We start from the raw sequence: 16,185 nt of genomic DNA on the forward strand, positions 1-16,185 counted from the left end.
AAAATGTATTGCTATCATTATATGTATGATTGTTATTGTTTGTGTTATTTCATCTGCATATTGTTTTTATCCACTGAGTTCTACAAAAGACGTTTATGAATAATTTTGTTTTGATACAATATATCATTAAGAGTTGTTTTGTAAGCCACATTTTACCTTTTTTATTTTTTATACTTATTTTTTACAACATTGTTGTCCAAGTTGTGTGAGTTGCGTCATGAACACACACGTTCATGAAATCATGCCGAGTCGAATTTAGGTGTTACTATCATGAATCTCATTGGCTGGCCGTGAAGGGGGCGTGGCCTCGGACCCGGAACACCGCGGGTCTGTCTTGAAGGAAAGGGTTAACACTCAGTGTCGTGAACCGGGCAGGTTCGCTCTTTTTGAGACGTCGCGTTTGTTTGACTTTTCCTTTCATTTAATTTCCACTTCTTTTCGTTTAAGTCGGTCTTCAATCTTCCCGTCGGCGAGTCGTGGGTTCCGGTTACAGCCGACGGTGCGTTCACGGTCCTGGAATCGGTCTGTCATGTTCAGTCGCAGCCGCCGGAGGAGAGACGCCTGTAGATCGGTAGGTGAAGAAACCAACAAACAGGGAAAAAACAATAATCAAGGTGCGGTTTTGACCGTTTCCAGAAAATGTGTCATGACAAATTAGTCTAAAAAAAAATTCAATTTTAATTGTTTTTTTTTTCCCCATGTTACATTTGGTCCAACATCCACAGGGATCATAAGCTAAATAATTTCCCAGTAGATTTTTAGATCTTTCCAGAATATTCCATCACACATGCTGATTTGATGATGAAGTCATTTTTGGAGCGTACATCTTACTTGTTGAGAGATTTGTTTGGAATTTTGAAACGTCCACAGCTGTTGCTCCTCTCAAAATAACCCCCCCACTTCAAAAAAATATTTTACTGTTTTTTATCCCCCCTCGATGCCACAGCTGGGTGTTAGCATACACACAATATGTGCACAGTTCACCACCAGAAAGCTGTGTTCACCCCTTATTTGACTGTTTTTAGCCACAAAGTTATGTAAAAACTGAATAAATGCTCACAACTTACTTTGAGACCCTCTGCGGTAATCCTATATATTTCCCCACATGCAAGCCAAAGCCAGGAAATGCAATTCAAGCTGCTCAAAGTTAAAAAAGCGGCAAGTCTCATCCTCCGAAACAAGCTGTCTGACACTGGATGAACCGTAACCCGCCTAACCTTCTCCCATCCCTGTCTGCCCCCAGCTGAACCCCGTGGACGAGCCCCAGAGAGGCCAGCCCTGTTGCGCCTGCCGAGAGCAGTGCCCCGGCTTCGCCCTGCACAAATGGAGGTACCGGTTTCGTCTTTCACCTCATCTCTCAGAATTGCATGCAACGTTGTCTCTGCTCTGCTCTGCTGCTTCAATGGATGTACTGTAAAGTCTCACAGTCCTTTGGAACTGCACTCCATGGATGTATCACCGCCACATAAATCAACATGAGTTAAAATCTATACTCCCAACTAGGGGCTCTGTTAACAAGCCGGTCGCAGAGCCGCCCAGAGTTCTCCTTCTGCGACCCCGGGGTTTCTATTCCGCAGCGGAGAAGCAGTCAAGTAAGCCTGATGCTCGGGATAGAGGCATCCACCCGTCACATTCTGAGAAAAGGGTTGCTTCACCCCGCTGATCTCTAAGATAAAGGCTGAAGGGCGTCACGAAAGATAAAAACTCGTCTTTTTTTACGACTCCCAACTATCAAAACTGGAAGGGCGTGTGTTTAATTAGGCCGTGTGATCTCGCCGTGTGTGTTAATTTGCGGCTGTGCACTCAAGCGAAGCAATCCCATTGTCTCTGAAGTTAAGGGTCGATCAATATCAGCTGATTCTAGTTAGAGCTCAACGCTCTGACACACACTCAGTGATGTGTGTGTGTGTAGGTGTGTGCGTGGGGGGGGTGCATCTGTCTGTCTGCAGTTTGGGAAAACATCATAACCCCGGGGAACAATATGTCCTGTGTCCAAATTCCTCCATGGTGATCATGCAAAAAAACCAAAAAGAGCCGTATGATTGGATAAGGAAACGATCCAACACTTAACACGGCCAATGAGAGTTTAGAAAGGTGTATTTCTCACGTGTTTTAATTTATTTAAAGAAAAAAAATAAATTCCAGCGGCGATAGGAGTTTAACACTGTCGCAGCGGATTTGTCAGGCATTCTCTCTTTCTGTAGAAATCCACAATAGAGGAGGATCCCTCCCTTTTGTTGTAAAGTAAACCATTAGAAGGGCAACAGCAGGCTCAGGAATGCAGTCTGTAATTGCTGGTATTTGCAGTCTCACAATAAAATCAACTTTTTTTTTTCCCCCCTATGCAACACACCAGGATCAAAAGTTGTCTGCAGACATACATGCCCAAACACACACACACACACACACACACACACACTCACTCTAAAGGCCTGACTTTGGGCTGCTGAATGCCGCTTTATTACTCCAGCAGGTCTTTGTCCGAGCAGAGGCAACCTACCGATTCCACAAAGAATTTACTGCCTCCTTTTTGAAGCAAATATAAATTTGTTTTGATGCTTCTTTAGTGAGGTACAGCAACGGCGGTGCTTTTTGGAATGCGTTGGACTTTGGGTAACCCTGAGGTTAGAGATGGGAGAGGGGGACCGCAATGGTGTGCAGACTGTCTTCACATACCAGATGCCAGTTGTCCGGCGTTAAGCTACTTACACGAACATGCCGGCTCTTTAAGGAAATTTGCCATGAAGAAAGAATTCACATCCATCGCTATTCACCACCTCATCCAAGCTCAGGTTCTCCACAAACTGAGTACAAACGCTAGCGAGACGGTGCCATTATTATTTCATCATGTGTTGAGTGAAAGAATTACAGCGTAGCCGGGATGACTATTTAGTTACTTTAGTCGGAGGGGTGGAGGCAGAACGGTTGCTATCGGCTAACCAGCAGGATCACTTGCACACGTTTCTCCTTTTACTTGAAGAACATTAACGAAAAGGTTGAATTCCTCCCCGCAAGCTGTTATTTAAGGACAAAATAGATAAGATGCTGATTTTACCTGATTTTAATTTCCTCTTGGCCTCCTTTGATTAATTAGTTATTTGTTGTTTCGATTTTTTTTTTTGTTTGTTTTTGTTGTTTTTATATTTCAACGGCGGGATAGCCACGAGAGGTGGTCATCCCGCTGCAGTCGACCTTACGCGTTAGGCACAGGATTCACTGAAATATTGATAATTCACTAAATATTCAGAAAACTATACGCCGTTTTCATCTTCTGTACCCAGCGCTCCTTGGGGCGGCTTCACACTGGTCTTTTATGGTAAGTTGGCCGAGTGCGTTGAGGTATTTCCACTTCAGTGGCAAAAGAGGAGCCAGTGTAGTGCTGAATTTTTAAACAGTCACCCAGGCCTGCTAACACGTTGCTCCAGATGATACATGCCCGCGGACAGAATGTGCAGATTGGTTCGTTATTATTTAAATGCCGTCGCTGACATAAGTAGCCAAATTCCAGTCTCCTTCTACATCTCAGACATTACATTTTCCCCATCTTTCAGCCGACCCAACCCAAAATGACCCAGCGGTTACACTATTTGCACCTATTTCCAGTTTTTTAGCCCCCTAAAAAAAGTCCATGACCCCAAAGTGGATTAAAGAATATTCTACCTGGCTTGTGTGTCGGTGTGTTTGTGTAACCCGGTAAGCCGAGTTGACTGCTCCGGGCAGGTAAGGAACCAGAGTAGAGTCTCTTTGAACACCATCTGAATTATTAACCCTCGCCTTCGGCTTGATTGATTTTCCTTGTGCTAATGAGACTCATTACTAGGTTTATTAACACGAGGCTTAAGTGTGAACACGCCATCTGATCAGCTGGATCGCGTGACTCCGCGCTTCGCAATGATGGTGTGTTTGGAGCGATCGGCCCGATGCCGACTTTAAAAGCCACACTTGACCCCCGGGGCCGGGAATAGGTCACCTCAGACAAACTGCGAAAAGAAATTCGAGGCATGTGGGGCCGCCATTTGCGATTGTTTCATTTCCTTCTTCCAGCAGCATAAAATAAAACTTTATTTAAGACATAAGGCTTAGTTCAAGTTGTGTGTGTGTGTGTACGCATGTGACGGTCGACAGATGCCGGACAAAGCTCGTCCTTGTATGCATCTTGGCCTTCGCTGAAACTTTAAACTGGCCAAAACAAGTGACGACGGGGGTGGGAGTGAAGCAGTCGGTGGAGGAGGATGGCTGGAGGTTGAGCTTTAACTCAGCCCTGAATGGCTTCCTGACGTCTGTCCCCTCGGTAACCCGGAGTGATCTGCATGACACAGGTCGGCCCGCTATTCACTGTGTTAACAAGATGGCCCAGAACGTAAAACTGTCCGGTTGCCAGGGCATATGAATGGTGTTTGGCTGTTTCTTTGCAGGAAAGAAGGCCCAGGGTGAGGTGGGAGGGAGCCTGGAGAATCCACTGGTGGTTGGCGCCACACAATAGAAACCCAGCAGATTTATCACTAGAGCTGTGTTTGTATTGGCATGGAGATGATAAGCCTCCTCGCTTAATACTTTCCATCCTCTCTGCTATCTTTTCCTGCCTTTTCTGCTTTGAGGCAGTAACTGTAGCCAAGCAGCAGTTACTGTTCTGCATAAGAGCTCTACAATAAGGCAGGATGTGATAAAACCTGAGGTCAGCCAACATTGACCTTTCACAAGTGTTGGTTTATATTTAAAATTGCATTTACAAAAAAGGTAGTCATCAAAAGGGACGTTGAAACATCGAACGCTTAACCGACCTTTTAAATGTCAGACTGCTGACGCAGATGTTGTTGCCGGCATCTTCCGAAGCCGCCGCTTACCGTGACCATTTGATAACAGAGGTTTTGGTGGGATCTTAAGCTTAAAACTAAGGCTTGTCCAGCTGTCTCTGGACAAAAGGCGGGGTTCAACCAGAATCCGTCTGCAGTCCATCACAGGGCCAAATAGAGAGATGCAACAATTCTCCATCTCATTTACACGTCTGGATAATTTCGAGCCGGGGTGTCAAACTCATTTTGGTCCGGGAGCCACGTACGGCTTAATTTGATGACAAGGGGGTCGGTCCAGTAAGATCGTTTCCTAGAAGTAACACTAAGTCCAGATTTTATATTTGTTTTAGTGTAAATGAGGTAAACAGGTAAATTATAAAAATCTTTAGATGTAATGAACTGTTCCTCCCTAAAAAATGAATATTGAAGAAGCATTGATGAAATTACACCCTAAAAATGTTGTTAAAAGAGAAAATCTTGTCACTGTGGGAATATTTGCCACTAGAATTTATTAGGAAATTGATTGGTAGCATGTACAAGAAGAGGTATGATGCTGACAAGGCTAATGGTGGCTATTCTGGTTATTAAATCGGTCTTTTTAATTTCAATTGTTTTGGTGTTTATTTTATAGAAATAAGAAAAGAAAGATTGTTTGATTTCACAAGACAATTTTTCATCAAAAAATCAATTTGTTTTCAAATTTTGAAGCCAAAAATACATTACTTTTTAATTTTTTCCATGCACGTTTTTTTTTTTTTTTTTTTTAACCCACTGTATAAAACCCCCAGATACATGTGAGAAAAAACTTGCGGGCCGCACTAACACAAAGATTTGATTTCAGGTAGGGGGCCACGAAATATTGTACAGAGGGGCGCGAGTCTGAGATCCCTGATTTAGTCTCCAATGAACCAAATGTTTTCTGATTGTGTTCTTTTGAACCCGGAGGAAATCCACACATATGAAATACGCATAAATATACTTTGTGTGTGGAGGTTCTCAGTCATCCAGGTCACGGTGAATCCTTGCCGAAATCTTGTCGAAGACGTTTCGCACCTCGTCCGAGAACATCTGAACTGAAGAAGCCTCTCCGACGAGGGGTAAAATGAGCGAAGAAATTCAAGTCCGGTTGCGACGACAAGAAGATTTTCGACACGAATTTACATAAATATACTAATTTATCAGAATTTAAGTGCCCAAAATCGTCTCAGGGTAGATCTCTGACATGTCAGTGAGTGCATCGAGCTGTAAACGCCGCGCTTGGCCATGAAAAGGTTGCCTGAAGATTGTCATTGAAGGGAGTGGTGATAATTCAACCCTGTGGGTGCCAACTACCATAAAACATCAGTAGAGATGGAGAGGAGAGATTTATTTCCAAGGTGTTCTACTCGGCGCTGCTCTGGGATCTCGTGATATATGAAAGATGTTCACAGATAATGCAAACCTGGGCAGCCGTGAAGCCGCGATATAATTCATTCTTCGACCTTTGAGCTCAAAGACAGCGTCGGGCTGAACTCTTCCCAACTCTCCGCGTTCCCTCTGTGGCTATTTCTCCGTCTCCACCTCCTCACCAGCCCACTCTTGTCCTGCTCCAATCCTCCTGTCGGTTATTTCTCCCGAGTTCCTCCGCATCTTGTTCTCTCAGTATTCTAACGCACGGCGTGTAAAGGCACGAGGCTCTGTTTCGGATTCAAGCATAAAGATTGGCTCTGTCTCTCTGAATTTTATCCCTCGCCATCGAAATCCAACAGTCAGCCTCATTTCGCCGAAATGAGGCCGCAGTTGAAGAAATGCCACCAACCCAACCATGGCTGCTTGTGAAATCTCTTTATTATTCATGGCTTGGGGTTTGCTGGGGTTTTAATATCGAGCAGATAAAGACACATTAGTATGAGCGATGGAAATGGACATTATTCCCTTGGGAGCACATCATGTTTCAATGATCCTGGCAAGAAAGAGCTGTTGTTGTGAAGTATTGTGCTTAGAAATTGATGTTTTTTTTTTTTTTTGTCCGTTTGCTTGTAACAAAAACGTGCGGCCGCTCTGGTCTGTGTCGGGCGTCTATTTCTTTCAAGAAAGATGAAACAATCTCTCACACGTCACGTTACTGGTGGATTCTTTTTAATTTGTGTAACTGCAGACTGATGAAGAGCTCACAGGGAGCTCTTATTCCCCCTTGGGCAGGGCAGTATTGAAATAATTAGCATTAGGATATCAAATATTGCAAAGCAATCCATTGCAAAGTGCTGCAAGGTATGAAAGTGCTTTATGAGTGGGGACCATTTATTCCGACAATAGCAATCTAACACAGCATCTCTCGGATGACCTTTTAGAGCAGGGGTCAGGAACCTTTTTTGACTGGGAGAGCCATAAAAGCCAAATATTTGTAAGTATATTTCATGGAGAGCCATATAGTATTGGTAACTTATGATAAATTAAATGTGTCTTACTTTTAATGCGACTTCTGGCATGGTTTTGTTCGAAGTGCCGCTTTATATTTCACCGTTTCATCAATGCAATTTTATCATAGCATACGAGACGTACAGCAGATCCTGCTCTCTCCACAAATGCAAATTCCTCTGTCCACGCAGCCTTGAATGCACGGTAATAATCGCCTTTTTTTTTCCTCTCGCCATCTTCCCCGTTACAAGAGTTGGATAGTTGGCTATCTGATGAAATTGATTTCTTCAGCTTTTCTACGACCCAGATGTGCTCGGAAGCCATGGGGTCCCGACCCGACCGACGGGCGACCCGTGAAATTTATCGTCAAAACTAATTTCTGTTTACTTTAAAATGACACAGTATTATGAAGAAATATCACAAGTATTTTAAAATCATTTCCAAACTTTTTTTTTTTTTTTACATGCCATCACCGGAAGAGAAATGCAAGAGTAATTAGAAATAAAAGAAACAACTTTTTTTTTTTTTTTTTTTTTTTTTTTTTAATTTCGTTTCTGATAATTCCGGTCATTCCTTGAATTGTCATTTCCTGAAGACTGAAAACCAATTCCGTCATTTCTGGACGATTGTCATTCTTTTTCAGGGTAAACGTCATCTGTACGTTTCCTTCTGTTCCCCGAAGGCCCCTGCTGTTGTCCTTCTCACCTTGCTGTCCATTTTCATGCTCCTCATTGGACCATTTGCAATCACCTGATTTAAAAAAAAAAAAAAGAAAGGGAAAAATATCAGGGCCGGAAAAATGCAGATGAAAGGTTTGGATAGGAGCCACGCTGTCGGTCGCCTGGGAACCAGACGAATTAGCTCATGTTTAATTTGCTGCGGCAGATGTGATTTGACCCGGTGATGTCAGGATAAATTGTCGGCTTACCCAGTACTGTAGCTAATTGGGATTATAATCGTGGCCAAGAAGACCACTTAGTTACATGCATACCCAAGGAAGAGAATGGAAAAAATTTTCATATATATATATATATATATATATCTCCCATGCAGACATGGGGAGAACTTGGCTACTCCACACAGAAAATATATGAAGGAATGATTTATCTATGTAGAATATTAAATAATATCATAACCAGGTTGTTGTAAATCCCTCGTAACATCCACCTTATTTACAGATATTTTATTGCTGATTTTAAGGGGATTTCGTTTAGTTTTTTTCAAAATTCTTCCACGTCTTTGCACAAATGATTAGCTGTCTTATCACCACTTACAGAACTCCCGGCCAATTTCTTGCTTTTAGTTAAATTAACGGTCAACCTCTCGTCATTTTCTCCATCTGTACAAATGTATTGATTAAGAGTATTGGTTGTGTATACAGCGAGCAGGTGGGATGTGTGTTTGTAACAGGAAACCCCGCGAGGTGTTGGGTGGTTGTTCGTGTTTGGGGCCTGCTATTGCCTTCGTAAACGTTCGCGCCGTTTTCACCATGCAGCTTTGACAGGATAATCATTCCGTTGATGTTAAATTTCTCAGCCTGCTCAAGCTGGTCACACGATCGCCTCGTTCGGTCAAAAGACGATATTGTCTTTTTGTTTCCAATTCTTTGTAAGGTTAAAGAGGCGAGGAGAGATTCCTCCATGGTTTCCCGTGAATCCTTTACTTTTCCTCGCAGCATCAGATGAGCGCCGGTTGCACTCTTGCGTAAGTGGAGTCTGCGGATGGAAAAACCGGTCGGGTTTCATCGTTGTTTTAATGACGGAGATATCCATCGTGATAGCTAGCAGGTACAATGGAGGCGACATATGTGAGTGTGTCTGAACGTGTGCCGGCCGCGAGGAATGAAGGATCGGCTGCTAACATTTACATTACATTACATTACATTGCATTTGGCAGACGCTTTTATCCAAAGCGACTTACAATAGAACCGTCTTAAATTTTTACCGTCTTAAAGCAGCATAAATAATCGTGGCAATTTGGGAAAACCTCTAAAAGTGTTGCACTAAAAAGATCAAGCATCGGTTTCCAACTCAATAATCTCCCTTTTCTACATGACAATTTGATTGTCTTTATGTTTACATGAAAGCGGTGTTGGAAATTCTCTCTCTCTCTGTGGCTGCACTGCTGAATTGCAGTCTGCGCATCAACTCCCTAGAGCTGTGTGTTTTCTTAGAAAATATAATCTAATGAAGTGCATTCTTCAAAAGATACGTTCCTGGAAAAATGAGTTTCACTCAACGTCTATTAGTCCCCGTCTTCCCTCTCCAAATGCGAGGTCTCCTGGCCGACCAGCAGGAGGCAGGCATGTTTAACATCTCCACTGTGACGCCCTGCAGACACTTTTTGGTCGCTTGTCATTTCAAATAAACAAAAAAAACAAGAGCAAATGTAAAACAATATAAAGACTAGATCATCAGTAAATACATGAACACACTGATAGTTTGGAATGACAGATTGTTCTTCATATTTTGAGTCTCCCCGACCGTTTTTGGAATGCACACAAATATATATATTTTCAATAATAGAAAAAAAAAATCCATAAACATTCATTTGATCGAACCCAACAATGTTTATAGATCTTGTGTTGTTTTGCGGTGCAGCTAAACTCGTCTCTTATGCCCGAGAAGTTCCCGCATAAACGTCAGTTCGATTGGCCTGCGATTCCTCTACTTCATTTATCGAGGTCATCCAGCAGCTGCTCGTGCATTTCCAGGAGATTAGCGGGATATGAGAGTGTGTTTTTGTCCGTAACATTTAATTCAGTCTCGCATATAGAATGCAGGCACGAGCCTAATAGTAATTCATTTCAGTAAAAACTGTTTACGTTAATCTTCAGCGGTATCAGCAGTTTTGGTGTTTTCCAGAGATGAGCCAAGTGCAGTTGTTGCAACCCGCCGATATTATCAAGAGAGGCTAATAAATGAAACGCAGCCTGATTTTGCGTTATATTTCAAATCTGTTGAGTGAGGGAGTGCAACTTGTACTACTTGTAGCAGGTTTTCACACTCCATTTATTGGCAAACCCCTGTAATTCCCACTGACGTATGTGCTAGCGATGCTAATTCACCCCGATTTTTGCCCCGGTGCTGATCCGTGCCTTAATGAAGGCTTAGCGTGCTAAGCTGCCTTTGAACTGTCAGCGGGCATAAAGGGATGCGGGCTCCACGCCGACACACGCGGCGAGGGAGCATTCAGCGCGCACAGGCCCAAACTCCGAACCATCCGCCCCAGTAAGAGACGTAATCCTGAAATTAAATTTGCTCTTTGTCTCACCTTCCAGCAGAGGTGTATTATCGCCTGTTCCTTGTAGTTTTGCACTCTTAAGTATGCACCGGCTCCACTTCAGATTCATTGAGAGCTTCGCAGATGTTATGAGATAATATAAACTTTATTGATCCCCATAGGGGGCAGTTATAGTGTCAATAAATGTGAATATAAATATAAATAGACTATTAAAAGATAGCGACAGACATAAATAGACAGCAGAGATAACAACTACATCAAGGATAAGAATGGACAACAGAATGGGGAGCAAAATATATATGCTAATATTTTAGCGGCTGCTCAGCTTAGAGATGCAGGTAGATATTGTTTACTTATAATTTGTTTGAGTCTTAATGCATTTATGTGAATGGGATTTTTAAGACAATAGAAGGTTGGAAGGTTCCTCCTGACTTCATGCAAGTGACCTCAACCAACTCCGAGCCGCTCGTGATGGTCCGGTTTGCACCTCAGTGTGTGTGTGTGTGTGCGCGCATGAAAGGGTGAATGCTATCTGTGTAACCCCTATATGAGTTACCTTCTATCATCTAACACTTTTTTTTTCTATATTTTTCCCCCAATTCTTTTGATATTTTACTTTTCTTCACGTTAATAATTACTGTCTGTATGTCGTTTTGTGATATGGATTGTGTAGCATCTATACAAACCCTGTTCAGATTAAAAGAACAAACCAATCAGTGCGAGGGCACTTCTGTTTATCAGCCATCAAAACATAAGACACTCTTTGCAGAGTGCCTGCTCTGTTGCTGCATCTTCCCTTTTCTCCCCGTTCCCTCATCCTTGCATCCACTCTCGCGTCCATCCGGCGCGAAGATGGTCGGCGTCGGCACAGAGAGGTCGAAGCGGAGCTCCACTTAAAAGGCCCCTTTGATTCTCTCCTCATTTTATCCCCCCCCCTCTTGCTCTTTCTCCCTCTGTGCAGCCACCTGTGTTCCCACCCGGAGGCGTATATACATGCATGTGCTTCATGTTGTGATTTGTGCTGAATGCAAGGCTTAGTACCTGCAGATTTGGTCCTACCAAAGCTTGATTCAAGTTATCGATGCATCTTAACCATTAGAGGTCAGTATTGTACAACGCCAACCGTGCCGGGGTGGATTCAAAGCAAAAATGCCCGAATGCCAAAAATAAGTAGGTCCCTCTGAAACACCGGACGCGGATCATAACTTTGCTTAATGACGTTGGGAGAGGCTGACTCAGCGGATCAACCTCGTGCGACTCTGTCATCGCCAGAGTCCTAGAAGACGCAAAGCCTCATCGGTCATCAGTAGCTCCGCGTCGCCCGAGTATTTAAATGAAATCGATCTGCCGGCACGGCGACTATCTGGTGTTGTGAGCATCGCATCGGCCCCAGTCATTCTATGTCAGTCGCAACCCGTGTGGATAGTTGTTTTTGAAAAACCGCCGTGCGATCTGAGGCCTTAAGCCTTCCATCCCTCTCTCTTTTTCGCTTCGATCCGTCCGTCTGCGAGCGGTTTGCCATCATCTGCGGAGTGGGCGAGGTGTCGCCTCGGTTCTGATTACAACACTGCGTGAGTCAGGCCCAAACCTAATGGGCAGGATGAGCTGCCATGCCGTTCTGCTTCTCTTCAACTGCCTGAATGGCACCGTTGTCTCCGTTGTGTATTTTGGCTTTTAATGTAAGCCCATCTGCCCGTGTTTGTGCACGGGTATTAATAGAGGCTCTTAAGAGAACCCGGTGTTTCATGGATGAGAGAGCGGGCCAGCTCTTAGCGCTAAGCCGGACAGGTATCAACTGATCTGGTCGCAGAGAGAATGGGGAGGGGGAGAGGCAGGAAGCAGGAAATGAAAAAAAAGCTCTGAGGCATGGCCAGTTTCCTCTGATCAAGGTCTGTTTCATGGAGATGTTTAACCAACACATCCTGGGAACAGGAACGCTCAAATCTCCCTTATTAGCCGGGGCCGGACCGCGCCGGGTGACGTCGACACAAATAATGAGCGCCCGTGATATTACACCTGTATGCCTTTTCCTGCGTTTTCAGTGAATATGATAATCAATATATCGGCCCACATCGCTTCCAGTTTACGAATGTTTTCCAGGTTCGGTACTTTTAAAGGGTTTACCAGTACTCCCAGACCACAAGACTTGTTTTATTTATCTGTATTTACTGGCACTGTATGTTTTGTTTGGCATTGTTATGGTCACACTCTACACACTCACATACAAGAAATTAACAATAAACATATTTATGATACCCCTCATGGTTATAAAAAAAACAGAAAGCAATAGCAAGTGCCAAAGATTCAAGATGTAAAGTATTTCTTTTTAAATATTTCTGAGTATTTGACTGCCCTTCCATGTTTTGCATGAGTGTGACAGACCAGCACTCAGAAGATCACGAAGCGCATTAAGTTCTGACAGACTTGCTTTTGACAATGACAAGGTATTTTTCCACATCGGTGTCTTGAATGAACTGTACTCTTTGTTTTGTTTGATAAAATATGCAGATGAAATGATTAAATATGTTGCCGAGTCTGGACTTGGTCGTTCTCTGAAACCAGGGGTGGGCAATTATTTTGGCTTGCGGGCCACATTTCTTATTTAATTTTTATGCGCGGGCAACTGGGGATCATGTAAATTGAACAAAATGAAAATTGCAATTTAAATATTTACATTTTTTGGCATCTTATTTCAACTTTAAAACAATTATTGATCATATAAATGTACCAACATTATTTTGTATGTGATCATCCACACAAATTTGAAAAAAAAAAAAAAAAAAGGAGTTTCTAAATTTAATATTGAGGGAAAATACTTATCAAATTATTCAAAGAAAATAGCTTTGCGGACCGGATAAAAAAGCAAAACGGGCCGGATGTGGACCAGGTCTGACCTTATCTATTATTAGTTTATTTCGGGTTGATACCAACTTTGGTTGAAGAAGCTACTGACACATTCCCACATTTTGCTAGTTGTATCTTTTTAGTGTCACGCATTATAAATTAATTTCTCCAATCAGAAAACAAGGATGTTGCAAAGTCTAGTTTCAGGGCAGATAATATATAACATTAACAAAAGTTGCCCCCCCCCCCAAAAAAAATAAAAAAAATAAAAACTGTCTTCTAGCTGCTTTTTTGGGACAAAAAACATTTGGATTTCACATGGATTTCAACTTAAAATTTTTTTTTTTTTGCAATGAGACTCGAACATGTCATGGCAATCACTCTTTGTGAGACCACCAGACATGTGACAGAAAGATGTTTCATCAGAGCGCAGTAACTCCACGGTGTTTGCTCTTTGATTTGTACACTTGCGGGCCTTCGTGGTGCAGCGGACGGACCATTAATGGACAAAGAATCCTGAAAAAAACAAAATCTGACAGCATTCAGACTGAAGCTGTCATCATCCTCCCGACACTTCATATCACCTTTTGTTACTCTACCTTTTAATTACGATTGTATATGGATACATCACCAGATTCAAACTCTCTCAACCAGTCATCTGGCCAAGTTTATCCATGCGGTTTGACTCGTCGCCAAGGTGACGAACGCTCCGTAAGTTTGCCGCTGCCTTGGGAACAGACGGACAAATCCGGCATTATCATGATAATAGACGCCAAACAAACAAGGATGGACTGATTCAAACTCGCACAGGACAAAAGGAAGATGAGGAGGAAAGAGTCGGCGTTGCACTCTCTGTTGCATTTGTGTGGCAAGTCATGTGATGTGTTATTCAGGTGGGCTCGTTTGTCCAATGTAGACCAACCTTGTGATTTACCTCAAACGCAGGTTCAATTCCTGAAATAATACAAGTTTGTTGGGGAAAAGTTGCAGGCCTGTTTGTGTTTTTTCTCCCTAATGAGCTTCTCGAATGTAATGATATGAAGTTTAATTTCGATTTAATTGCTACAGTGGTTAGGGGTTGAACCGCACGGGAAGAAGGATACGTGATTTTTTGGGGGTTAATGGTTGTACGTCTCTATATGCGGCCCTGTGATTGACTGTCGATCGGTCCTGGGTGAACCCCGCCTTTCGCGCAGTGACAGCTGGTATAAGCTCCTGCAACCCTGGCTGCAGGAGCCAGGGTTTAGATCATGATATAAAGCGGTTTAGATCATGAAATAAAGTATCGTATACGGAGCCCCTTCAAATAAGTCTTACCTGTTAATTTATCTCAGTCCTAACTCAAATCTAATCTGATCTCAAACCAAAATAATTTCCATTTCCTCCTTGTCAAACATAAAACAGAGAAAAGAAGTAAAAGGCATTCATATGTGGAGAACTGATTATTTTCCCCCCTCCAGCAGCCTGATCTGGAAGCAGCTCTAGCTATGCTACCAGTCCCATAGTTGGGGAAATCTCGTGAAACCAGAGAGCAGTGTATCTCACCGGCAAGTTAGCTTTTCATTTTAAACCCCGTCTGTGATTTAGCTCCCAACCTGATACTCTTGTAGTTGTGGCTAGCAGACAGACCGCTCCACTTGGTGAATTTGATGTTGAAATGACTCAAATTAGCTTTGACTATAGACAGGATACCCAATCCTCCATGGCCTCTTGGGTTAGGGTTCAACACGAACACCTGGAAATGAAATTTGGGCCCCCGCCAGTTTATCAGAATGTAATTTACATGAATAAGGCGATTGTTTCTCCCGTCGGCGCGTTTGTCCACGGCGACGCCGGCGACGTGCGATCCCGCTCCGTCGCTCTCGGCGGAATCCCAGACAGTCCCATCGATCATCTGCGGTGACAGTGAATGTGACTTCAGTTAAGTGACTGCAAAATCCAGAATGAGCTGATCTGTATAATCAAAAGGCTGTTGTATGCATGTCAGAGGTCAGCGTTTAATCAGTAAATCCCCTATTCTCTGGTCTAATCCTCTGTCCTGGGGGTTTCCCACACCACAGAGCTCATCTCTGACCAACCAGAGTGCAGACAGGCATGATGGCTCGTGATAGTTTCTGCAAGCCGGCGGGCAGGTTATACAAGGAGTCATATTTTCTCACTAAAGTCAACCCTTCGCTCTCGCCTAGATCGTCCCGGTGATTAAGTCGTATGATGAATCCGAACGTCGCCTACGGGGGATCAAAAAAAGTATCATCTTATCTGGTTCACATCTTTTCCATACATGGAAGCTTCAGGCTCCCCTGCCGGGATCCGACCGGGAACCTTCTCGCTGTGAGGCGGAGGCGCTAACCGCTGCGCCGCCTCATGTCCGACATCACGGATACGAAAACGGATCCGACCCCAGTTCCAAAAGACCATATTTGCTCGAGCAAACATTTAAACAATCTGTTTAAAACCATCTTTTATTGCAGTTGACTTGTTACTTAGACAAATTATACTTTTAGTTGTATTTCTTATTCTCCCCCCTTTTTTTTTTTACACTGTTTATACAATTTCCTACTGTTATTTATTATTGTTATGTTTTACTTGAAACTCTGACACAACAATTTCCTTCGGGATAAATAAAGTTGTTCTTATTCGTATTCTTATTCTTATTATATTCAATACGTCGGCTAACTGTGCCAGTGATTATGAATCTTACTTTCAGCAAGTATTTTGCTATCCATCCAGCGACACTCAAGTCCATATTGTGCTTTTTAGTTTGTCTCTCCCCGCCCCAGCCGTTCTTATCTAAATTTCTCTCCTGTAACGCTTATTTCTTCATTCGTGTCAGTCAGCTTGACAACAGCTGCCGCGGAGAAACGCTCCTATGTTCTCGCTGTGTTTTTTTTTTTTTTTTTTTTTTTTG

The 16,185-nt window shown here is 43.0% G+C and overlaps 1 protein-coding gene across 2 annotated transcripts in view; it reads left to right on the forward strand.

The window, feature by feature from the left end:
- The first annotated feature begins 392 nt into the window (after nt 1-392).
- The window catches only part of prickle2b (prickle homolog 2b), a 90,398-nt gene continuing 74,605 nt past the window's right edge, over nt 393-16,185 (forward strand). For both annotated transcript variants that reach the window (XM_086168820.1, XM_086168821.1), the window contains exons 1-2: nt 393-571; nt 1,244-1,329. In XM_086168820.1, coding sequence (XP_086024946.1) covers nt 530-571; nt 1,244-1,329 — 128 coding nt within the window. In that variant the 5' untranslated portion in view covers nt 393-529. The remainder of the gene's footprint in view (nt 572-1,243; nt 1,330-16,185) is intronic.

Source organism: Fistularia commersonii, chromosome 21 (assembly GCF_037954325.1).
Source record: "Fistularia commersonii isolate RoL2024-O1a breed Wild chromosome 21, RoL_Fcom_v1.0, whole genome shotgun sequence".
NCBI classification, from domain to species: Eukaryota; Metazoa; Chordata; class Actinopteri; order Syngnathiformes; family Fistulariidae; genus Fistularia; species Fistularia commersonii.